The sequence below is a fragment of the Nicotiana sylvestris genome, chromosome 10 (assembly GCF_000393655.2).
Source record: "Nicotiana sylvestris chromosome 10, ASM39365v2, whole genome shotgun sequence".
Taxonomy (NCBI): Eukaryota; Viridiplantae; Streptophyta; class Magnoliopsida; order Solanales; family Solanaceae; genus Nicotiana; species Nicotiana sylvestris.
In genome coordinates this window covers 65489617-65514975 of record NC_091066.1, presented here as the reverse complement: position 1 = coordinate 65514975, position 25359 = coordinate 65489617, and the positions used below count along the sequence as shown (strand labels likewise).

General features: G+C 35.7%; 2 protein-coding genes across 2 annotated transcripts; both read left to right on the top strand.

Moving 5' to 3' along the window:
- The first annotated feature begins 1806 nt into the window (after positions 1–1806).
- Positions 1807–5150, top strand: LOC138879445 (uncharacterized). Its single transcript, XM_070159055.1, has 4 exons — positions 1807–2431; positions 4055–4086; positions 4165–4227; positions 5034–5150. Exons 1-4 carry the CDS (start codon positions 1807–1809, stop codon positions 5148–5150), a joined length of 837 nt encoding a protein of 278 aa, XP_070015156.1.
- Positions 5151–8925: 3775 nt separating this feature from the next.
- LOC104238727 (probable xyloglucan glycosyltransferase 12) lies at positions 8926–13004 on the top strand. Its single transcript, XM_009793188.2, has 5 exons — positions 8926–10491; positions 10722–11030; positions 11220–11510; positions 11613–11726; positions 11823–13004. Exons 1-5 carry the CDS (start codon positions 9769–9771, stop codon positions 12450–12452), a joined length of 2067 nt encoding a protein of 688 aa, XP_009791490.1. The 5' UTR covers positions 8926–9768; the 3' UTR covers positions 12453–13004.
- The last annotated feature ends 12355 nt before the right edge of the window (positions 13005–25359 follow it).

Below are 25359 nucleotides of genomic sequence, written 5' to 3'. Positions count from 1 at the left end.
CGGGCTTACTAATGCCCCTGCAGCATTTATGGACCTCATGAATAGGGTATTCAAGCCATTCTTAGATCATTTTGTGATTGTATTTATTGATGACATTTTGGTCTACTCTCAAAGTGGGGTAGAACATGAACAATACCTGAGAGTTGTGTTATAGACACTTAGTGAGCGAAAGCATTATGCCAAATTCTCAAAGTGTGAATTTTGGTTGGATATAGTTTCCTTTTTGGGACATGTGGTGTCACGAGATGGGATTCAAGTTGATCCAAAGAAGATAGAGGTAGTTCAAGATTGGCCTCGTCCCACTACTCCTACAGAGATACGTAGCTTCTTAGGCCTAGCCGGATATTATAGAAGGTTTGTTGAGGGTTTCTCAAGGATAGCCACTCCATTTACTCGATTGACTCAGAATGGTGTTGCATTTTGGTGGTCAAATGAGTGTGAAGAAAGTTTTCAGAAATTGAAGACCGCGTTTACTACAACTCCGATTTTGACACTACCTACAAGTGCAGGGGGTTTTACCATTTATTGTGATGCGTCTCGAGTTAGTTTGGGTTGTGTTCTGATGCAGAATGACAAGGTAGTAGCTTATGTTTCTCGACAGCTGAAGAACCATGAAAAGAATTATCCAACTCATGACTTGGAATTGGCTGCGATCGTATTTGCACTTAAGATATGGCGTCACTATCTTTATGGTGAGCTGTGTGAAATATATACTGATCACAAGAGTCTACAATATATATTCAAGCAAAGAGATCTGAATCTGAGGCAGAGACGGTGGTTAGAATTACTTAAAGATTATGATCTTACTATTTTATATCATCCGGGAAAGGCGAATGTGGTGGCAGACGCCTTGAATAGAAAGTCTATGGGTAGCTTGGCCCGATTTACTACTGAAGAACGACCAATGGTTATGGATATTCAGGCATTAGCCAATCAGGGTGTGCGTATTGATCATATATTGCCAGGCAGATTACTTGCGGGTTTGGTAGCACATTCATCCTTAGTTGGACAGGTCAAGGCTCGTCAATTTGAAGATCCTTGTCTAGTTAGACTCTGAGATCGAGTGTGAAATGGTGGTGTTAAGTCATTTGCTATTGATAATGAAGGTGTGTTACGATGGCATGGTAGATTATGTATCCCCATGGTGGGTGATGTAAAGCAGTTGATTCTTGAAGAGGCTTATAACTCCTGTTACTCTATCCATCCAGGTGCTACAAAAATGTATCAAGACTTGCGTGAATTGTACTGGTGGAAAGGTATGAAGTATGATATTCTAAAATATGTGACTAGTTGCTTAAATTGTCAGTAGGTAAAATATAAGCACCAAAAACCAGGAGGTGTGATGCAGAATTTGATTATCCCTGAGTGGAAGTGGGAAAGAATTACTATGGATTTTGTAGTTGGGTTGCCACGTACTTTTAAGAAACATGATTCAGTATGGGTGATAGTGGACAACTCACAAAGTCCGCACATTTCATACCAGTACGAGATACTCCTACTGTAGAACAGCTAGCAGATATATACCTCCGTGAGATAGTTTGGCTTCATGGTGTGCCTATTTCTATAATATCATATCGGGGTGCATAATTTACTACTGAATTTTGGAAGTCATTTAAGAAGTCTTTAGGTTCTCAGGTTGAGTTGAGCACAACTTTCCATCCACAGACGGACAGACAATCTGAACGTGTTATTCAGATCTTGGAGGATATGCTTAGAGCTTATGCAATTGATTTTGGTGGTCATTGGGATGATCATTTGTCGTTGGTAGAGTTTGCTTATAATAACAGCTATCAGTAGAGTATACAGATGGCTCTGTTTGAAGCTCTATATGTTCGTAAGTGTCGTTCACCAGTTGGATGGTTTGAACCTGGTGAAACACAACTATTGGGTCCGGATTTGGTTCAGCAGGCTTTGGAGAAAGTTGCATTGATACGAGAACGACTTCGGACAACTCAAAGTAGACAAAAATCCTACGCAGATAAAAGAGTTCGTGATTTGGAGTTCATGAAAGGAGAAAAAGTCTTTTTGAAGGTATCCCCTATGAAAGGTGTCATGAGATTTGGGCGCAAAGGTAAGCTAAGTCCGAGGTATATTGGTCCGTATGAGATTTTAGATCGAATCGGATCGGTGGCATATAAACTTGCCTTGCCTCCGAGGTTGTCTGCAGTTCATCCCGTATTTCATGTGTCTATGCTTAGAAGATATGTCCGTGATGATAGTCATAAGATTCAACCAGAAGATGTGGAGCTTGATGAGAACTTAACATATAAAGAAAGTCTGATAGCTATTATTGATAGGCAAGTGCGACAATTGAGGTCGAAAAAGGTTGCTTCAGTGAAAGTATTATGGCGTAACCATCCAACGGAGGAAGCTACGTGGGAGTCTGAAGCAGATATGCAAAGAAAGTACCCTCAGTTGTTTGAAATATCAGGTACACTTTCTAACTCGTTCGAGGACGAACGTTTGTTTAAGTGGGGGAGAATGTAATAACCCGAAAGTATTTTATATATATTTATAAATTGTGAGATTAGAAAAAATAATTTTATTTATAGCTATTGGGTCAAATATTAAGTTAGTGGTAGAAAATTTATAATAATACATAATACAGTGTATAAAATAATTGGCCAGTGGCTAATTTTGTAACTCCACTTAAGATTATTAAACAAAAGAAGAAGAAAACAAAAAAAAAAATGGACCAAGCCCATACTCTTGTTGCAGTCACGTGTAGGGCATAAGGAATTATAAAATACTGTAGTATATTTGGTTCCTTGAGAGGGGAAAAAGAAAAAAAAAAGGTTGCTGGAGAACGTATGATATATCTGTGACGGCGCAAGGTTTATCAGTGGAAGGCTGCAACTTGATTTTTATAATCTAACTATGTGTGGTATCTTTTCTGGGAAAAAGTAAAAAAAAAAAAAAAAAAAACAACTAATCAGGTATGCAATTTTCTAATAGTACTACGTATTCCATATATTGTAGAGGAGTTGTCATCATTAAATGTTATAATGATTGAAGCATAAAGATTTTGTAATGATCGATGAATTTAACAGAAGTGAAATTGTGTAGGGGGGGGAAAATTTGCTGATAATAGTTTCTGTTTACACTTCTTTTAATTAGAAAACACATTGTATATTAATAGTATGTCATGATTGGAGTAATGATTAAATAATGACATCAAGTATGTTAGAGACACGAGACACGCACTGTGGCAGACTTTTGAAACTACTGTTTCGGCTTTCTCCACTGCTCCGCATTTGAAATTTAATTGGGTACAAAATTTTATTAATTAGACCGAGGGTTGACCTTAATTTTGACTTGTCCTAAAGTTAATGAAAATTATTTACTTAGACTAATTAGGAGGTGTTATTAAATATTTTGGATAGATTGAGGGTAGTGAAGGTCGTTTGGTTGGTGTTCTAGACATTGCAAGGTTGAGGAACTTTCCGTTAGTGAGGTAAGTGAGACTTTAAGCTTTAATACTTGCTTTTCTAAAATCCATTTTGAAAGTGTGTTTTCTCTGCTTGGTCCATGTGTTGGGACAAGCATGCGCTTGGCAGAGTCAGTAGTCTTAGACTAGTTGCAAATATATTATTTTATAAAAGAAAAAAAAATATTATTTTATAAGTTGTTTGATAGTGTGATACGGCTGTGCGCTATGAGGTTGAGTCTTATAGTTTGATTCGGCTGTGGGCCATGGTGTTGAGTTTGATACGGCTGTGCGCCATGATATTGAGTTTGATACAGCCGTGCGCCATGATGTTGAGTTCGATACGGCTGTGTGTCATGATGTTAAGTTTGATACGGCTGCGCACCATGATGTTGGGGCATTGTGTTTGCCTTTGTACATCACCCGAGCATTGTGTATGCTCTGTTACATATTTGAGGCATTGTGGTGCCGTTGTGGACTCGTAGGTGTGTTGGTAAATTTCTTTCTGTGCAATTATGATAAGTCCTTAGTGGGTATCCTTGTTGGTTAATTCTTAATAATTCTGTTGATACACATATAGTGAGTTATTGTATAATTATCATATTTACTATATCATTCGTGTTGCAGTATGTTTGTATTTTCTAACACTTGTTATAGAGGTATTTAAAGTGGAGGGTCGAGGATCTTACTTAGTTATATTTACGTATAACTCACTCCTTACCTGCATCTATGTGTAGATACCGTTGCAGGAGATAGAGCTAGTGGCTGACGAGTTTGTTCGAGTGGATCCTATTGCTGAGGTGAGCCACCGCATTGTTCGTGGAGGCTTTCGTTTTGGACTTGCTTAGTTCGTGTTAGTCATTTGGGGGGGGGGGGGGGTTTGCATACCCGTCAATAAAACTCATATTACTCTGTTAGATGCTCCATGGTCTTAGTGTGGAATTTGGACTAGAGTTTTGTTTATTTGAGTGATTGTTAGTTTTTACTATCAATTGACTAAAGTAGTGGGCGATAATCATTACCTCTTTAATTATTAATAATACTTTAGACTTGCACTTTTTCTCTCAATGTTTGTGTGTAAATGGTTAAATGTTAGAAAAAGGGATTCACCTGCCAATCACGTCTAGGAGGTAGTTTGGGACGTGACAATCCCCCTGTATATTTACTTTGGGACTACGGGACGGTATCCCCGGAGATCCTCTCGCACATTTACTTTTGGGACTACAAAACGATATTCTTCCCCCTGCATATTTATTATGGGACTACAGGACGGTAACCCGGGAGATCCCTCTACACATTTACTTTTGGGACTACGAGACGGTATCTCGGGAGATCCCCTGTTGCTATTTCTGTTCACTGTGCTGATATGTTTCTGTGATTTCCTTCTTGCTAAATTTCAGTCTTTATCATACTGGGATATTTCATTTTATATATATATATATATATATATATATATATATATATATATATATATATATATATATATATATATATCAGTAGGCCCTGACCTGACCTCGTCACTACTCGACCGAGGTTAGGCTTGACACTAACTAGGTACCGTTGTGGTGTACTTATGCTACTCTTCTGTACATGTTTTCGTGTGCAGATCCAGGTACATCATTCCAGCCTCGCTATTAGTTGTGCATCTGCTGTTGTTACGGAGACTTCGAGGTACATCTGCCGCGTCTGCAGATCTAGGAGTCCCCCTCTATCTTTTGTGTAGTCCTTCCTCTATTATTTTAAACACTGATGTATAAAACTTTTAGTAAATTCGTAGGAGCTTGTGACTTATGATGTTCCGGGTCTTGGGAAAATTTTGTATGTATTCTTTTTTTTTTTGGAGTAGTTATTGTATATCCCGAGCGGCATTTCTCTCAATTACTTCTTTACTGTTGATGTTAGTGATTTAGATTTATGTTTTCAAATTCGTTGTTTTTTTCGCAATATTAGGCCTACCTAGCCGTAGGGACTAGGTGCCGTCACGAAGTCTTACGGAGGGTAAATTGGGTCGTGACAATATATATACTTAGTTTTAGCTTGATAAATTTATTTCTCTTCACCCTGCGTAATATGGCTATATCGATTCCCTATTATGAGGAAACTCCCACTTAAGGATTATGGACTGAGGAGCTTACCCTTCTTGATAATGCAAAACCTGGTTAATTCCTTCTTGTTGGAAGCAAATATATCACATTTACTTCTCAAACTGCTTGTTCGTTTAAAATTCACTGCCTTGGCCCCCATTTTTTTTTTTTTTTTTTTTAAAAGAAAGGTAACAAAAGTCAATGCGACCTTTCAGTTGTGTAAAAGGAGAAAGATTAAATAACTTTGTATAACGTATCAGATTTTATAATCCTGTTTTGAACAATAAATTTTAAACTAAAAGTAATTAGGGGTACTTTATGAGAAGGTTATCATCATGTTTGACCAGTACATGTTCACATCTAATGAAGGAGCAAATTGCAATAATTTGAGGGTATCTTGTGATTGCCCAAAACCAATCCCCAACACCATTGTTTGCCCCACCAGAAATCTATCTGTTTTATCAGAGTGTGGCTTTGGATAATGAACTTTTACAGCTTTATAATTAACAATTACAACTCTATTGTCCAAGAATTTGACGTATTTCACGTTCAATGAAAACAAACATACACAAATTCATCTCTTGGATAGTAAATTTCAGAAAGCAAATTTTGTCACCAAAGCACATCAGATTACTGTTCAAGTACACAAGTTAAATGGAGAATTTGATGTCAAAAACGAGCAAAATATTACAACACAGCCACAATTATTCTTGAATATAATAGCCGTACAAAAATCAAAGAATTTTCCAAATAACCTAAACGAAGGTTCATTCTTTTCAACTTAACGGTCTTTTACATAAAATATTATTTGGAGAATGACACTTCTATTAATGGGTTGATGAAAATACAATATCACAATAAGCCAAGGTGCAAGATGCAGCAAAAAATAATTGGCATAACTTCTCTATGCCATCCAATGTATAGAAGAGAGAGTATAAAACTATAACTCACCTAAACGAATGCCAACTTTTCAATATCCAAAAAAATATAAACATGACATCTGAAATCTAAGAAGATACTCAAAGTGAATAACTTTTCTTCCGGGAAAGAGAAAGAAACTACGTCAAAGGTGACTATAATGGTTCAACAACACCATTTTACCAACATGGACGACTTCTTATTTGATTTATTTCTGATCATTTTATAGATAGTACATACCAGTTAGACGATGAAGCAACTTTGTATGTCCAGCAAAGTGCCACCATGCTAGCGGCATGTCCATACTCGTCATCATGCTATTGGTTCCCTCTTGACCAAAATAAAACAAATAGTACATAACAATTGCACAAGCAGAAACGAGACCGAAAGCAAGGAATTGCAGAAGGCGATAACCCAACTGGTCAATTAATAAGTGCAATACGTTTTCGCACTTAATTCTAAAATTTCTAGATAGAAAGTAAAGAAATTTACTGGCAACAGAGAACTCTCAAATTTAACTCAATATCTAACAGTAAATGAATCTATGGGAAGAGAAACTAAATCGCAAATTTGTACCACCGAGTTCGGATAAGATGAATGCCGTCGGAGAATACTTGAAGACGAATGCGCAAAGCGTAAAGAGATGAGCGATTTGTACAAGAAGGGCACAAAGGTAATTATATGCACAACATTTAACTCAAGGGGCACGCGTCATATTCTTGAACAAGAGTTTTAGTCGACCAATGCCAAAGTATAGCCTTATTGTGGACCAGTTAGCCAATTATATAGTCCGCAGGGTGAAATTTTATTTTTTACCCCGGGAAGCGGACGACGAAGTCCTGCTTAGTAGTGTTCTAAATAGTAAATAGTAATATTACTCTCATGTTCTATTCCTAGTCCTTTTTCTATTTTATTTTATTTTCTTTGCTTGAATACAATAAAAACTATATTTCATAGTTTAATCAGCTTTAAAAAATAAATTAAATAAACCTATCTACAAAGTAAATTTTGGTTCTTTCTTTCTTAAATTTTGATAAAACATGCAAGTATATTTATTGAAATCATTATAATCTGTTAGTTTAATTTTATTATTAATGCTTAATTATTTTAACTAAATTTTCTACTTTAGTGTATAGCTCTTTTTTCACTAATTCTTAGTTTAGCATTTAGAAATCTTTTCGATTTTCTTTTTTCTGCAAGTAACAGCTTCTTAGTAGTAACAAAATATTTGAATATCTTAGGGTTAATAAACTTTTGTTAAATTAAATAGAAAGTATTTAAATTTGTTGTACCTTTGTAAAAATATTTTCTAAGTTTGTTAAAATTTTATAGTGCCAACTTTAAAAACTCAACTATAGTTTTTTTTTTTAAACCCCTCCCAAATTTGGAGGATCTACAGTGTTTTCACATTTCCCTTCCATGATGACTCGAACCCAGGACCTAACGGTCACAGGTGGAGGTGCTTTTACCAACTGAGCAAGCCTCATTTGTCTCATCTATAGTTTTACTCTTTTATTTGATCAGTTTGTCTTCCTTTTTTTTTGGGTATTAAACTATGCTAATTTGTGCAGTGTTTTATTAATACCAGAAGCCAAATTGTATTAGTTATAGGAGATTATATATATTAGTAATGCAAGCTTTTATACTGGAAACTAATGTACAACAGTACAAGTAATACAGAACTTATAGTGGGATTAAATATTTGTATCGCTTAGACCGAATAACCCTAGATTTATAATTATGTGTGTTACGATTTTATATTTTCCAGACTTTTTTCGTTCTAATGTAATCCAGCTCTCTCAACAAAATATAGCTCCACTTTTCTCATGGCAACTCAAGTATTTTTTATTTTTTACTTTTTTTTGAAATATTATAGAAAAGAATTTGTTTAAATATCATTACACCAATTTCCCACAACTAAATTTTTTGAGATTCATATGATGACGTGGCGAGTTCTGGTTTTATGCGTGATTGTTTGGCCAAGCGTGAAAGAAGCAAATTAGTCAAAAACACCCAACAAATTAAAAACACAAGCCGGTTAAGACGAAATAGAAAATTGACTAATTCTGAAATGACCATTCCCTCTCTATGGCAATGAGATTAGTGCTTTTAATTTATGACATTACAATTCGACTTATGTTTTTCTTCGCCATATTCAATCTATAATGACGGAAATTGTTTTAATTTGCACTAGTTTATTTATGGTTAAATAATATGTATTATTATTTCGGTTTATCACTTAACTATATACGATAATATTGACATTATATGTGAGTAAGAATTTTCCCCGTAAAAACTATAAGTTTGTAAAAAGTTGCACATTTTCAATTCTCTATTATTTACATCACTGCAAGCAATTTGTCATTAGCCATTCAATGACTACCATGATTTAACAAAAAGCGAGAGAAAAAAAAAAGGAAAAATTCTTCTTAAAGATAATGAGTTTGTTAATAAAAACCTAAATAAAGGAAAACCTCAAACACATATTTTATCTCCTTTTTTACTCCTTTTTTCTGTCTTGTGTCTTTGCCAATGAAAAAGGTTGATGATTAGATTATAGATAGGATCATTTTATCTCATCCTCCTTCCACCCTTCTTTTCTTGTCTGATAAGAACAAAAGCGCATGCATGCGTAATTATTATCTGTTTCCAAATTACTATTGTTACCACTTTCTTTATATGTATGTACATAGATACATATATATTTGATTGATATATAGGTAGAAACCTCTTTCAAGAAAAAAAGAAAAAAAAACTGGATTTCTTACCTTAATCCAATTCATAAGCCATCACAAGAGGAAGAACCTATTGAATTTCTTGTTTTTGATTTTGATTTTCCATTCTTTTCAAGACTGGAATCAGAATCAAAGACGTGTTAATAAGCTGTTACCATAACAACAACATTCTATTATTTTTTTCTTCACACTTTTTCTCCCTTATTACAATTTGTGAGTAATTCAAGGAAAAGTACTGTCTCTCTTTCCTACTTTCTTGCCAAATCATAGCCTCTTCATTCTTTTTGAGTTTTCTCCCTTTTGGTCCCCCTCTCTCTCTCTCTATATATATATCCATATCGATATCCACGTAAATATCATTCTTTTACATTTGCACTGTCTCTTCAATGGTATCATCATAGCATTTGTTGGGCAAGAATTTGTACCTTTTCATATTTTGAGCTACAATCAACCCAAAGTTTCATTCTACAACACATTTTGAGCTAAAATCAACACAAAGTTTCATTCTTTAAACACATTTGAGCTACAATCAACCCAATGTTTCAATCTTTAACACATTTAGGCCAGATTTTCCAAGAGGGTCTTCATCAAAAAGGCATAAAAGATGGCACAATCCTTTAGCTGGTGGGGTAAAGAAATTCAAAGGGGTACCCCTGTGGTGGTGAAAATGGAGAACCCAAATAACTGGTCCATGGTTGAGTTACAAAGTCCATCAGATGATGATTTTCTGTTAACAAAAGGTGAAAAGGTGAAAAACAAGAATGCAAAACAGCTCACATGGGTTCTTCTTCTTAAGGCACATAAAGCAGCAGGTTGCTTAACTTCAATTGCCTCTGCATTGTTCAGTCTTGGCTCTGTTATTCACCGCCGTGTTGCCACCGGAAGAACAGATTCTTCTACCGTTAATAGCCGGTTTTATATTTGTATAAAGGTCTTCCTTTGGTTATCTTTAATCTTGTTAGGTTTTGAGATAGCTGCATATTATAAAGGTTGGCACTTTAGTGCTTCAGAGTTTCAAATTCAGCATTTGTACACATTGGCTAATCCATTAGCTGTAAAGGGTGTGTTTGATTCGCTTTATTCCATGTGGGTTTTAATTAGGGTGGAATATCTTGCTCCCCCTCTTCAATTATTGGCCAATGTGTGCATTGTCCTGTTTCTTATCCAGAGTTTGGATAGGTTAATCCTGTGTTTGGGTTGTTTCTGGATAAAGATAAAGAATGTTAGGCCAGTTTTGAAATGCGGTCTAGTGGATCTTGAGGCTGGTGATGGTGGTGGTTACTATCCCATGGTTCTTGTTCAAATCCCCATGTGTAATGAAAAAGAGGTAATTTGTTCTTTCTTCAAATTAATTTTCTTTATGTTGTGGAATTATTGAGTATTGGAATGAAACGGATCCAAATGGAGCGAAATCGATATTAAGTATTCATATAGCTAAAATTAATTAGTTTGGATTGAAGAATAGTTGTTGTTGTTGTTGTGGTCGTCGTTGTGTCAAATCTTATTCTAAGTTTATTGTTGGTCTGGAAATTGAGTGTTGGTGGCAATTGGTATCAGGTTTATCAGCAATCCATTGCAGCTGTGTGCAGTTTGGAGTGGCCTAAATCCAAACTATTGATTCAAATTCTTGATGATTCTGACGATTCCATGACTCAGACGTTGATCAAAGAGGAGGTGCATAAATGGCAGAAGGATGGTGCAAACATTGTATACCGTCATAGGGTGATTAGAGAAGGTTACAAAGCTGGCAATCTTAAGTCAGCCATGAATTGCAGCTATGTCAAAGACTATGAATTTGTTACCATTTTCGATGCAGATTTTCAGCCATCACCTGATTTTCTTAAGAGAACCGTTCCTTATTTTAAGGTATTCAATACACTCCAGCTCCAAGCTTGATTCTCTCCATGTGATGATCTTCATTTCCTGTATATTGTCTTCCGTATAGAATCACATTGTGTGTACAGTATGTATGATCAGTTGATGCATTATTTATGCGTCTAGAATATGATCATGTAGTTTGTTTTATTAATTTTTTCCTTTGATTTTGAATTATAGGATAATGAGGACCTAGGGTTGGTTCAAGCAAGGTGGTCGTTTGTGAACAAGGAGGAAAATCTTCTAACAAGACTGCAGCTTATTAATTTGGCATTTCATTTTGAAGTGGAACAACAGGTGAATGGCATTTTTCTGAATTTCTTTGGATTTAACGGTACTGCTGGAGTATGGAGGATTAAGGCATTAGAAGGTTCTGGTGGTTGGATGGAGAGGACAACAGTTGAGGATATGGACATTGCTGTTCGGGCACATCTTCACGGGTGGAAATTCATCTTTCTCAATGATGTAGAGGTATTTCATTGCAAGACACTTTGTTCACCGATATTTGGTCACTTATTATTTCTAGCAAGTATCTGTTTCGTTTGAATCTGACAGACTTTCTTGGATTTTCAGTGCCAGTGTGAATTACCAGAATCATACGAAGCATATCGGAAGCAACAACATAGATGGCATTCAGGGCCAATGCAGTTATTCCGTCTTTGTTTGCCTGCCATTATTGAATCAAATGTATATACTTGGTTTCAATGCATTTGAAGAATATCCATCTAGTACGATAATTAGCACATTGTTGACTATATTATGTTTTTAACTTTGTTTATGCAGATAAGCATTTGGAAGAAGGGAAACTTGATATTTCTTTTCTTCCTTCTAAGGAAGCTGATACTGCCATTTTATTCTTTCACCTTATTTTGTATAATCCTCCCCATGACCATGTTCATTCCTGAGGCTACACTCCCGACATGGGTTGTCTGTTACATTCCTGCCACCATGTCGTTTCTCAATATACTTCCAGCCCCTAAATCTTTCCCTTTCGTTGTGCCATACCTTCTCTTCGAAAACACTATGTCCGTGACCAAGTTCAATGCAATGATCTCAGGGCTTTTCCAACTTGGAAGCGCGTACGAATGGGTTGTAACAAAGAAATCAGGACGTTCTTCTGAGGGTGACCTTTCCTTGTTGGTTGAGGGAAAACCAAAACATCAAAGAGGTATTTCGGAGCCTAATTTGGGAGACTTGAAGGAGGAAATTAAGAAGAAAGAGAGAAAGTCCTCGCGGAAGAAGAAGAAGCATAACAGAATATATACAAAAGAATTGGCCTTGGCTTTCTTGCTGTTGACAGCTTCAGTGAGGAGCCTCCTATCAGCTCAAGGAATCCACTTTTACTTCTTGTTGTTTCAAGGGATATCATTCCTGCTTGTCGGGCTAGACTTGATCGGTGAACAGGTTGACTAGTCCAATACGGATACGCTTCATAGGGATATATTTATTTCAGCTGAACTGTCAAATCGGAAGACAATACGCTGAGCCTGGCCATGGCGCGGTATGTAAATGGGAAAATTAGCTGGGGAAGCTAAGTTCTGGAGAGATGATGGCGATATTGCCTCTCCTCCGAACTTTGAACCCCAAATACCAACTCAATGAAGAAGAGCAAGTTGCGCACAACATAATTTGAATGGAGAAATCCATCAAGAATGGTGATAATGTTCACCATTACGGTTAAGGCCATCCCCTCTTTCTGTCCTGTTAATTTCTTTACATTATGGATTCATTTGTTATTTTTGGCATATTCTTTTGTAAGAAGAATTTGTTGTGGAAAGTTAAGCACATAATTTAGTGAAACTTAAACACCATAGCAACATGCACCTTTTAATTATTTCTACACAACACATAAATCATTCTTTTTTCATTTCTCTTTGAGAATTCTATAGTTATGAAGAGAATTCATATCTCCTAGCACTTGTAGCGAAAACTTATGTCTTGTAAATAAAGGACTATACATTTCCACCGGATTTTGTGCCTTGGGGCTGCCTGTTGCAGTCTAGTTTCTGTAATCTTAAATGTGAGCTATATCTATTATTTTATTTTTTTAGGCAAAAATATCAGTTCTATCTGCATTCTCAAAATTTTGTCATTTATTAAGAATTGCCAAATGATGCAGTTTTTGGGACTTCCATAAATTTTCTTATTAATAGCAAATTCTGGCTTTTGCAAGATACCCTCCTATCTGGGTTTCTATTCTATGTAAATACTATTGGGGTTCATTCAGTCCGCAGATACTCTCAAAGTATGATATTATCGGTTTTTCCCAAAAGACCTCAGACTATTAAGATATTACATCTTATATGTCGATTCCCACTCTTTTCATCTACCAATGTGAGATTTTATTTGTACACCCAACAATCTTCCCCTGTCAAATTAAGTTTCACGTAGCCCGTCACCACGATCCACGTATTTATGCAAACGAAGTCCACTACTAACTTCTTCTTGTTTGTGTGCGTTTCTGAGCTCGTAAGGGGAAGTAAACTGAGCCTCATGCCATCAATCTGCCATCGTCATACTCATCCCGATCCTGGGCTTTTATACCAGTTGTTGGGCTCAACCAGCTTATAGATACATTTAACATGATATTATATTGTTCGGTTTGGGCCAAACCTGCATAATTTTCCCAAAAAGGTCTTACATCTTTAAGAGATATTTACACCTTACATGTAGATTCCCAAACTTTTCATCTATCAATATTAGACTTTGTTTGCATACCAACCAATAAAAGGCAAAAATGTCCAAATATTACTCATTAACATTTGTGATTTGTGCCCCTCTCACTAAAGGTTTTTCACCATGAAAAAATTGGACAGTTGTCAGAGGGAGCGGACATATTTGAGCCGTTAGACAAATACTCTTACTATTAAGACTATTAATAATATTGGTTTTACTATGCGTAAAGAACATATGATACGGCCCTGAGATAATATTTCATTCGGGTGTCATCTTTTTCTTCTTTTCTTTTTTAACATAGGAAGCGGAATATCAATGAAAAGAAGAAAAAAATGACACGAATAAAATATTATCTCCGGGCCATATCATTGATAAACCGCTTCCTATGTTAAAATCAGGCGGATAGTCTTCTTACTTTATGCTCATTCTTTCAAGGAATATATTGAAAGGGGTTTCCTAGGTTGGTTCTTGAATTACTAGGTGGTCAAATGAAAATATAATAGAAAAGAAACTCAATTAATTAGAATGTAATTAGATTGAAGAGTGCCTCAGCTTGGTTACCTTCAGAAAAATCAATACAAGAAGTAGGCATGCTTTGGCTGCTAAGCATGAGAAACGATTAGGTGTGCTCTACTGCCTTTACCTTTTTCTGTTCTTTTCTTCATGTCTAGACAATCAACAAATTAGTCAGTTAGAAATGTCTTTCTGCTATTATTTTATAGCATTTTCTAATTGTAATTTATACAAAATTAAAAACTATTAACTTACACCATATTGATCTGCCCCAACTACTTTTTTTTTAAAATTTCGTTTAGTATTAGGTATTCAAAATTCACTAACCTTAACTAATTTGAATTCAGGTCGATTAAACCTATTTATAAGTACATCATTGCCTATTGAAAGGCTCTTCATTCCCAAATGATTAAGAGTGAAGATTCCAACCATACAATCATGCCCCTCGATGGTTCCCACCTAATAATTAATCTTCGTTTGATTATGGGTGCCTATGAGATATTTATTTTACTTTTAAAAATAATAGGGACACAGTTTCTCAACAACAACAAAAAAAAAAACTTGGAAAATATGTTGTGGTTTAAAGTTTAAGAGAATTAGCAATCACCTATACGCAAATTTTAAAATTTCAATTTCGTTATAATTTTTCATCCTTAAGAAATTCATGCCAATTTATTTTCTTTTAATTAACCATTTTGACTAGATCACACAGCCAAATGGATAATTACTTTAATTACTTTCTATAGATCATATACCAAAGTAATAAAACATATGTAAGCATATTATATAGCCGCCTAATTACCCCAAAGCACAAGGCAAGCCCACCAATTTTTTTCTGTAATTGTCCTCTTCGTAATATAAGTCTGCAATATATATACACACTTCATCCGTGTCAAAAAGATTGGCACTATTACTATTTGGGAAGTTTACGAGGTTGTTCTTTGACCACGTTTTTCTCAAATATTTTATAAAATTTTGAATTATTATGACTTATAATTTTTTTTATGTAATTTCCGAAAATATAAATTTTATGTTAAGTACTTTGACTCTCGTACTCCAAACTATACCAATCTTTTTGAAACGGAGGAAGTATGTTTTCCTAAATTTATCCTGCACAGAAATGCTATAAATTGAACTAATTAAAATATCTTCGCATGAACCAAGTGTAAGTGTTTGTCATGTTTCTCCTAACTTCTTCTTTGGTCATACTTTCGATGTACTCCTTATCTTGACGTGGAACTGAAAAAAATGCAAGGAAAGAAGTTATAGAACTAATGCGTTTTGCTAATCTTTTTCCCCATTTTTCTTCACCATCATCATCTTTTTCTGTTGGTAGTTTTTGAGTACCAAACTTTTTTGTATTTACACACTTTTTCCCTTCACGTTTTATTTATTTCTTCAAAAGGAATGATTTGCCGTTAGAGGGCATAAAGTACATGAAGAGTCTCTTTATAAATCCATAACTTATTCATTATTTCTTCAATATATATTCAAAATTACCCAAGGCTTACTTTGTTACATTCACTTTGTTCCAAAATATGAGTAGTTTTAGTCACAAGAACAAGGTCCAATATTCCAAAGGGAATGAGGTGATACCAACAAAAGATTATGCTGCAGACCAAAATTCACCAAATCTTTCGCAACTACCTGAAAAAACAAAGGCATTAGCTTTTCATGACATAAAAATTCCTCCTCCGCCGTGTTTTTATCAGCGGCCGCCGCCGTTGAAAAGTTCATCAAGAAGGGGTTTTAGGAAACAAGATGATGATCCATTCTTGATAGCATATAAAGAGTGCACAAAAACCTCAAGAAAAGGCAAGTTTTTGGGTGGTTTAAGCAAGGATGATTTCGGGTACTTTGGGATGAAGAAAAAGAACAATAATATGTCTGTTTTTTCATGTAAGCATTCATGCAGTGTGAGGGAAGAAAGTGTTATCAACTTGTCACAACTACCTATTTCAAGATCGTTGAGGGAGAAAAAAGGACTTCGTCTATATCCAGTAGCAACAGCAGGAGAAGATCGGTAGTAGAAAGAAGCGAACTAGAGTCAGAAACTCGCCAAGGAACGTTCTCAAGTTTGAGACATGATACTTGTGTATTTTGTTCCCTAAATGCACTCTGCAAAAATAGTCGAAATTCTTAGTAGTTGTCAGTAGTGAATATGGAGAAGGAAAAGAATGCAAGTTGTCATATTCGTTGATAGAATATCAAAGGAAAGAAGGTATTTTATGCACTTCTTATACAATTTGAATTAAAATTACTGACGGAAAATTTTGGAGGATAAATCAAATTAATATACTGAGGCCGATTCAGGATTAAATTTAATACGTTCCGCCTGTGATGTTCTTAAATGGATATTATTGTACTTTAAAATTGTACATTATTCATATTTAATATTTGTTGAAAATTTAATGAATCTCTTGTCAAATCGTTTGCATCCGCCGCTGTTTATATATGTTTTGCATTTTCTCTCTTAGACACATAATAAAGTGAGAACTGACGTAAATTTTTCATGTTTTACTATATATTATTTGTACTAGTTGTCGAACCACAAATATTTGTTCACAGAAAGAAAAAAAGGTTGTATGACATATATACATAAACAATGTGAATGTATTTTTATGTCTTCTCAGTTGTTATTCCTTATATTTTGTTTAATATTATGAAAATATTGTTAGGTGTTTGCCATAATTTTTTTTATCATATTTGGTTTTCCTATTTGTTGAAGGAAAGGGCAATATAATTACCTTAATTGGGGTTTCCTTTTTGTAGAAGGAAATTATAATTCTCCTATATTTGGCTAGTCCTTTTTCTTGTAGGAAAAGGTTTGGAGTTCTATAAATTGAAGATCCATCCTTCTCATTCAGTAGCATCCACAATGTAGCCATAGAGGGCTTGAGAGTCGTATTTAGGGGGAGAACTTTACGGGACAAGTGTTAGTGTATCACTTGTTTTGCCTCTTTGTGAGGTTGTTCTCTCGATATTTTGTACTCTCTTTTTATTATAGTGGATTGCTCATCTTCGTTGTGGACGTAGGTCAGTTGACTGAACCACGTTAAATGTTTATGTCTCTTTTGGTATATTTCTCTTGTTGTATGATTTATCGTCATTCAATGTTTGCTTTGCTAGATTCCGCATGATACCTGATTTTTTCGGTCCTAACAAGTGGTAACAGAGCGAGGTTCAAGACGGGTTCATCTTGGCGGGTTCAGTTCTAGCCGCAACATATTTGACGATAATCGTGATTTTTTTCTGAGAAATTTGACCGGTGTGCTACGCACGTTGAGACAAACTTTGTGGTGGAGATTTGGAGATGCGACATGTTGAAGGCTATGTGAAGAAGGTGGATCAAGTTTATTTTGTCAGAAAATTCCAGCCAAGGGGGAAAATTGTTAGGTGTTTGCCATAATTTTATTACCATATTTGGTTTTCCTATTTGTTGAAGGGAAGGGCAATATAATTACCTTAATTGGGTTTTCCTTTTTGTAGAAGGAAATTATAATTCTCCTATATTTGGCTAGTCCTTTTTCTTGTAGGAAAAGGTTTGGAGTTCTATAAATTGAAGATCAGTCCTTCTCATTCAGTAGCATCCACAATGTAGCTATAGGGGGCTTGAGAGTCGTGTTTAGGGGGAGAACTTTACAGGACAAGTGTTAGTGTGTCACTTGTGTTTGCCTCTTCGTGAGGTTGTTCTCTCGATATTTTATACTCTTTTTTTATTATAGTGGATTGCTCATCTCCGTTGTGGACGTAGGTCAGTTGACCGAACCACGTTAAATATTTGTGTCTCTTTTGGTATATTTCTCTTGTTGTATGATTTATCGTCATTCAAGGTTTGCTTTGCTAGATTCCGCATGACACCTGATTTTTTTCAGTCCTAACAAATATTATGTTGTGGATGTCCATTTATTACGCCGCTATAGATAATCTTTTGCATTTACTACTCCGTTGCAGTTTATCACAAGTGTGCAGCTGATACAGACAGATCGCAAGCAACTCAATGAAATGACTTGTAGCAGGTTCTTATTAAACAAGCAAGTTCCGAGTAGCTCATGGAGATAGCTTACAAGCAGCTCAAGAAAGCCTCACAACCGCTTCTTACAAAGCCTAGCAGCTTCTTCCTTTTTTTATAAATAGAGGAGATTTCAGTTCATCATGTACATCAATTTTAAGTTGAATAATATATCAGTCTCTATATACATGTCTTTTGTTTATTTACTTTATAGTCTTTATTTTATAACACGTTATCAGCACGACACTCTGCCATCTCGAGCAAATACTTTGAAAGTATCAAAGGTACGAACTTTCTTTTTCTAAATAATGTCAAATCTTTCTAAACTTGAATTTGTAGTTCTGGATATATCGGGCAAAAACTACATGTCTTGGGTGCTTGATACTGAAATTCATCTTGATGCAATGAGTCTGACAAATACTATCAAGGATAAAAATTAGGCATCGAACCAAGATCTGCTAAAACAATGATATTCCTACACCATCACCTTGATGAAGGCTTGTAAATGAAATATCTCAATGTTAAATATCGTGGAATACTTTGAAAGTTAGATATAACCACCTGAAGATGGTCGTTCTTCCACAAGCATGTTGTGATTGGACTCATTTAAGGCTACAAGATTCTAAATCTATTAGTGAATATAATTTTGATATATTCATAATTATCTCCTAATTAAAATTATGTGGTGATAATATTACTGATCATGATATGTTAGAGAAAAAATATTCTAAACTTATTTCACATCTTCTTGTGACCGAGAAACATAATGGTTATTAATGAAAACCCATGAAAGTCGACCTACTGTTCTTGACCATTCCCTAAGGTGAATAAGACAAACTTCCACCAAGCTAAGCGTGGAAGAGGCCGTGGCCCCAATCGTGATCATGGCCGTGATCGGGGAAGAAACTCTAATCATGATAATTATAATGCACAAAAGAACCATCTTCACCACCAAAGTGAAAAAGAAAGGAACAAAAGCATGAATCAGTGCAAACAACAAATACAGAAAATGCATGCTATAGATGTGGAGGAAAGGGGCACTTCACGTACCTGTTGTACTTTAAAGCACTTGGTTGAGCTTTATCAAGCCTCCCTAAAGAAGACAATAAAAAATGTTGAAGCAAATTTTATTCTCTGAAGATAATGTTTACTTTATGCATTTGGATGTAACTATTTTTTTGTACTCCCAGAAGGAGAAACAAGTCATGTGATCGGTAATGAATCTGTAGAAATTTAAATATTTTAATTTTGTTATTTGTATTATATAGTATGGTCATGTTAATGTAATTATTGTACATAAATAAAAGTCATGCTTTGATAATGATGTTTATTTTGTTTATGTCATTTTCTTTTGAAGAATATGGATATTTTTCAAATTATGATCGGATCAAAGTTCAATCATAAAGATATTTATGTGATTGATAGTGGAACAACCCATGCCATATTCAAAGTTCAGAAATACTTTTCTTATTTGCATAGGAAAAAATATTTCTACAATTTCTGGTAATATAAGTTTGATTGAAGGCTCCAAAAGAGTCACTATATTTCTACCTAAGGGAACAAAACTTATTATAGACGATACATTGTTCTCTTCTAAGTCCCGAAGAAACTTCTTGAGTTTTAAACATACCTGCGGGAATGGGTATCATGTTGAGATAATAGATAAAATGAATGTGGAATATTTTTATATTATAAAGAATGTATTTGGCCAGAATTATACTGTAGAAAATTTATCAATTTTATCTTCTAGTTTATACTATATAAAGATTAGTATAGTTGAAGCACACTCTATTGTAAACTAGAAGTTTACTGATTCACATACTATTGTGCTTTGGCATGGGTGCATGGACCATCCTGGATCAATAACTATGAGACAAATTATTGAAAATTCAAATGGGCTTCCATTAAAGAACCTGAAGATTCTTACAAATGATAACTTTTCTTGTGATGCTTGTTATCAAGGCAAATTATTACTAGACCATCACCAATGAAAGGTGGTATTGAACCCCCTGCCTTTTCAGAGCATACACATAGGGATATATGTGGACCTTTTTACCCATCCAGTAGATTGTTTAGATATTTTATGGTCCTAATAGATGCATTTTTAAGGTGGTCTCATGTGTGCCTACTATCATCTTGCAACATGGTTGCAAAGCTATTAGAACAAATAATTCGATTACGGGCACAATTTTCAGATTATCCTAAAAAGGCTATTCGCCTTGATTGTAACGACCCGACCAGTCGTTTTGAGGTTTAGCGTGTCGCTTGATAGGTAGAGGTCCTGAGTAGCTTCACTTCAGGTATTATGACTTGTACACGTGGTCAGAATTGAATTTCGGGAAGTTCGGAGGTGATTTGGAAAGAAAATTCTCATTTCGGAAGCTTTAAGTTGGGAGAATTGACTAAGGTTGGATTTTTGAGTAAACGACCTCCGAATCAGAATTTGAAGGTTCCAATAGGTTTGTATGATGATTTTGGACTTGAGCATATGTCCTGATCGGGTTTTAGGTGACCTGGGAGCATTTTGGCATTTATTGTGGAAGTTGGCATTTTGGAAGAATTTCATAAATTTGGGTTGAAGTGCATTTCAATGTTATTGATGTCCGTTTGGGATTCTGAGTCTGGAAATAGTTCTGTATGGTGATTTCGGTATTGGGAGCGCGTCCGGAAGTAGATTTTGGGGTTTGTAGGTCATTTGGCGAAAGTTAGAAACTTGAAGGTTTTTGAGAAGTTTGACCGGAAGTGGGCTTTTTGATATCGGGGTCGAATTCCGATTTCGAATGTTGGAGTAGTCCCATAATGTTGAATATGACTTGTATGCAAAATTTGAGGTCAATCGGGCGTGATTTGGTAGGTTTCAGCATCTAATATAGAAGTTTGAAGTTCTAAAGTTCATTAAGTTTGAATTGGGGTGTGATTCGTGATTTTAGAATTGTTTGATGTGATTTGAAGGCTCAACTAAATTCGTAATGTGTTTTGGAACTGGTTGATGTTATTGGACGGAGTCCCGTGGGCCTCAGGTGGATTCCGGGTGGTTAACGGATTAGAATTTGAATTTGAGGAAGAGCTGAAGCAGCTGGGCATCTGGTGTAACCGCACCTGCGTGAAGAGGGCCATAGGTGCAGGAGATGGCTCGCAGAAGCGGAAGGAGCCAAGGCTGATGTGAACCGCAGGAGCGGAAAAGTTTGCGCACCTACGATAGCTCAGGTGAGAGGTCAGTCGCCACAGAAGCGGAAAGGGGCTGCAGGTGCAGACGCAGAAGCCGCAGAAGAGGAAGCGCGGATGCGGCCAAGGAGTACGCAAGTGCGGAAAGTCGCTGGGCAGTAAGGTTTCTTTAAAACGGAACTTGGCCTATTTTCTCCCATTTTCATTTGGTTTGGGCGATTTTGGAGAGCTTCAAGGGGAGATTTTCATCAAGCAACTCAAGGTAAGTGATCCCCAATTATTATAAGTTAAATACATGATTTATATAAGGATTTAAACATGACAATTAGTAGAAATTGTGGGTTTTTTTTTGGTAGAAAACCTAGAATTTGGTATTTTGGATTTTGACCACGAATTTGGGCATGGAATTGAGAATAAATTATATATTTAAGTTCGTGAGGTTATGGATAAAGTTTATCTTCGAAATTTTTTCAGAATCCGAGCACGTGGGCCTAAGGGTGATTTTATTAACTTTTCAAGCGGAGTTGGGAATTTGCTTAAATCGAATTGTTGTGAGTATTAGAGTATATTTTTATGGGTTTGCACATTTATTGACTAGTTTTGGAGCATTGGGCATCGGGTTGAATTGTTGGGAAGGCTTGGGAGCCGGCTATGGAACTTTGGAGCGAGGTAAGTCTCCTTTCTAACCTTGTAAAAGGGAATTAATCCCATAGGTGAACTAAATTAATACATGTTTCTATTGTGGGGGCTGCGTACGCACAAGGTGACGAGAGTCCGTACGTAACTGCTAATTATGCCTATGTCCGGGTAGTTCTAGGTTTGCACCATGATTTGTTGATGCTGTTATTTGATCTTGTTATTTAATTGCCTTGAAAGGAATTTAGATCGAGTATGCTTATTAAATGCCTTGAAAAGAGTTGAAATTGAGGATACTCGGGACTTGAAAGTTTTCATTTGGATTTCATATGTTGAAAAGAATTACAGAATATTATAATAATAATTATTTGGTAAATTCTATGTGTAACCGCGTCGTAATTATATTTCGCGAGCGGGGTAAATTTTTACTACTCTTATGGGATCGGGTCGTTCGCCTCGGCAGAATTATGTATTTCACTCTTATGGGATCGGGCCTTTCGCCTCGGCAAGATCTATGTACCATACTCTCATGGGAGCGAGCTGTTCGCCTCGGCAGGTTAATAGATGCATCTATGATTTGTGCCATTCGACCCTCGGCAGTGTACAATTTACTTTTATGTTGGATCGGGCCGTGCACCTCGGCAGTTCCTATATCATATCCTCAAGGAATCATGCGTAATATTCGGCAAGCAGCCAATGTACCCATTAGTTTTCCAGATTTGAATTTATGATAATCTACTCGATGAGGTCCACTACACCCTTATGTGTGCTCTGGTTAAGGAGGGAATTTCTAATGGGAAGCTTGAGTTCATTGTAAAGAGGGGAATTTATATCACGTATATTTATGTTTATTAAATTCAATTATTCACTCTACCTCACATTTAATTACCTTTTTATTGTACCTGATATTGGACCACTAGTAAGTGTCGAAATTGACCTCTCGTCACAACTTCTTTTAGGTTAGACTAGATACTCACTAGGTACGCGTTGTTTTCGTACTCATACTAAACTTGTTGTACAGTTTGTTGTACAGACGCATACATATATAGTGGCCTCGTGGGCGCAGCAGCATGGTTGATGCGGGAACTTAGGCAAGCTACATCTTATGTTACAATCTGCAACCAGCATAGTCTTCTTCAGAGTATTTATATTTTTCTTTCCTGTCCAAATGTTGTATTCCAGATGGATGATGTATTTTATTTTATTTTTTTCCTAGTTAATGCTCATGCACTTGTGACACCGAGTTCTGGGATGATTATGGGTTATTTAGTATTTGAAATTTGCTAAAAATATTATTATTTACTATGTAACGTTCATCATTTACTATTTAATTGAGGAAAATCACTATTTCAAATTACTAAAATGAAAACTAAAATAAGTATTTATTGTTGGCTTGCCTAACAGCGGTATCCGGCGCCATCATGACTTTTAATGGATTTTAGGTCGTGGCAACATGGTATCAGAGCACTAGGTTCACTAAGGCCTCACGAGTCATGAGCAAGTCTAGTAGAGTTTTACGAATCGGTACAGAGACATCTGTACGTATCTTCGAGAGGCTACAAGGATGTTAGGAGCACTTCCCTTCTTGATTCCTCATCATGCGATTTGATTCCTTTAAGGCTTATGCCTTCATCTCCTTTCTATTATCTTATGCAACGTAATGCAGTTGTTATAAATTGGGAATCGAGGAATTGTAATGGTACTATAGATGTGGTGCAGAATGTTTCTCCCTGCATATTTGATTGGGCAATTGTCATCGCCTTGCGGAAGGTCGTTCTGTCGTTTCAGTTCCGTATCAGCATTGCCTATGGTCTTGAGATTTGGCACTGATGGTTATGACGTGTCACGACCCAATTTAGAATCATGACCGGTGCTTAGGAGCAAGTGCCCCTAAGTAAGCCTCATTGATATTTTACAGAAAAACGGACAGAGTTTCCCCTATTTTTGGACTATCCAAAAACAATTCATGTCGCAAAAATCAACAACCAAACATCCTAATATCAATCCAACCAACAATAACTTTATACATTAACCAAAACAACTCTCAACCATTATAATATACCCACTAACAACCACAAATACTAATTTATCTCCAAATTCGATAAGAAAGTGCAATACTCATCATAAGTCTATGATAACAAAAGAATACTCAAGACACTAAAAGAATAACTATGGAGCGACTCTAAAAGTTCGAAAGGAAAGAAAACAAGAACTAAATAAACTCTTCACCCACGCGAACAAGTGAGGGCTCACTAGGAACTATCAATTCGTATACTCTAATTAACGAAATTTTTGCTTGACTGCTGTCTCTGTAAAAAAAATAGCGAGGAGTGAGTCGCAAGCTCAGTGAGTAATAACACTTAACTAAACCAGTTTCAATTGGGGACAAGTCAGAAAATATGCTAGTATATTATACAGAAAACATTATAAGAATGCCCTTTCAGAAACAATACACAATAAACAGTCTCATCATGTGTTTTGTATAACAAAATCAATTGAATAATTTGGTAATAAACTCAGTAAGCACTGTCTCATAGAAAACCTTTATGTTTGGGAGGTTTCCAAGAAAGGATCACGTAGTAAGTATCATTGTGTGGACTCCTTCGTAAAAGGAGTCATATATAACTGTAGGTCCCTATTCGAGAGAACACTGTAACTGTATGCTAGTTCTACCTTCCCACTAGCGAGGGCTATAACTGTAATCGATTATCTGTAAATACAAAGTGCACCAGGTCTAATGAACCCGCCGTTAGCTACGGGATCCTTCAAAGTCTCCTCCTATATATATTCTTTTTTTTATAAAATAAATATTCACATGGAAATATTTTTAAAATAGTATAGGGCATTTCAGTTCTTATCAAATCATGTAATCCAATTTTGGTAACGGTAATCATATCTCAAGTAACAGTAAAATATGTCTAGTAATAATGAGAATCTTTTAAATAACTATAAACATCTCAAGTAAACTATTCAGTACCATATCAAGTAAAGGACTTGTCCCACATGCAATTTCAAACCTTCGGTAACACATTTTATTTTCAAAATAACGTATAAACTATGCAGGTTATGAAAACATAAATTGCGATAAGTTACTACTCACAGTACTCATGCAGGAATATCAAACGCGTCACCTCGAGCATTTCGTTCCACTTCTTCAACTACCTACTTGTGACAAAATCAATCTATGTATTAACTTCGTGAACTTCCAATGTAACTGGTCTTAACCTGACGCATTTGATAATTTTTTTCCTGTTTCATTTCTCTATAATATGAATGTTGATGCTCTGTTAATCACTTCAGTGTACTAAAATGGATAAG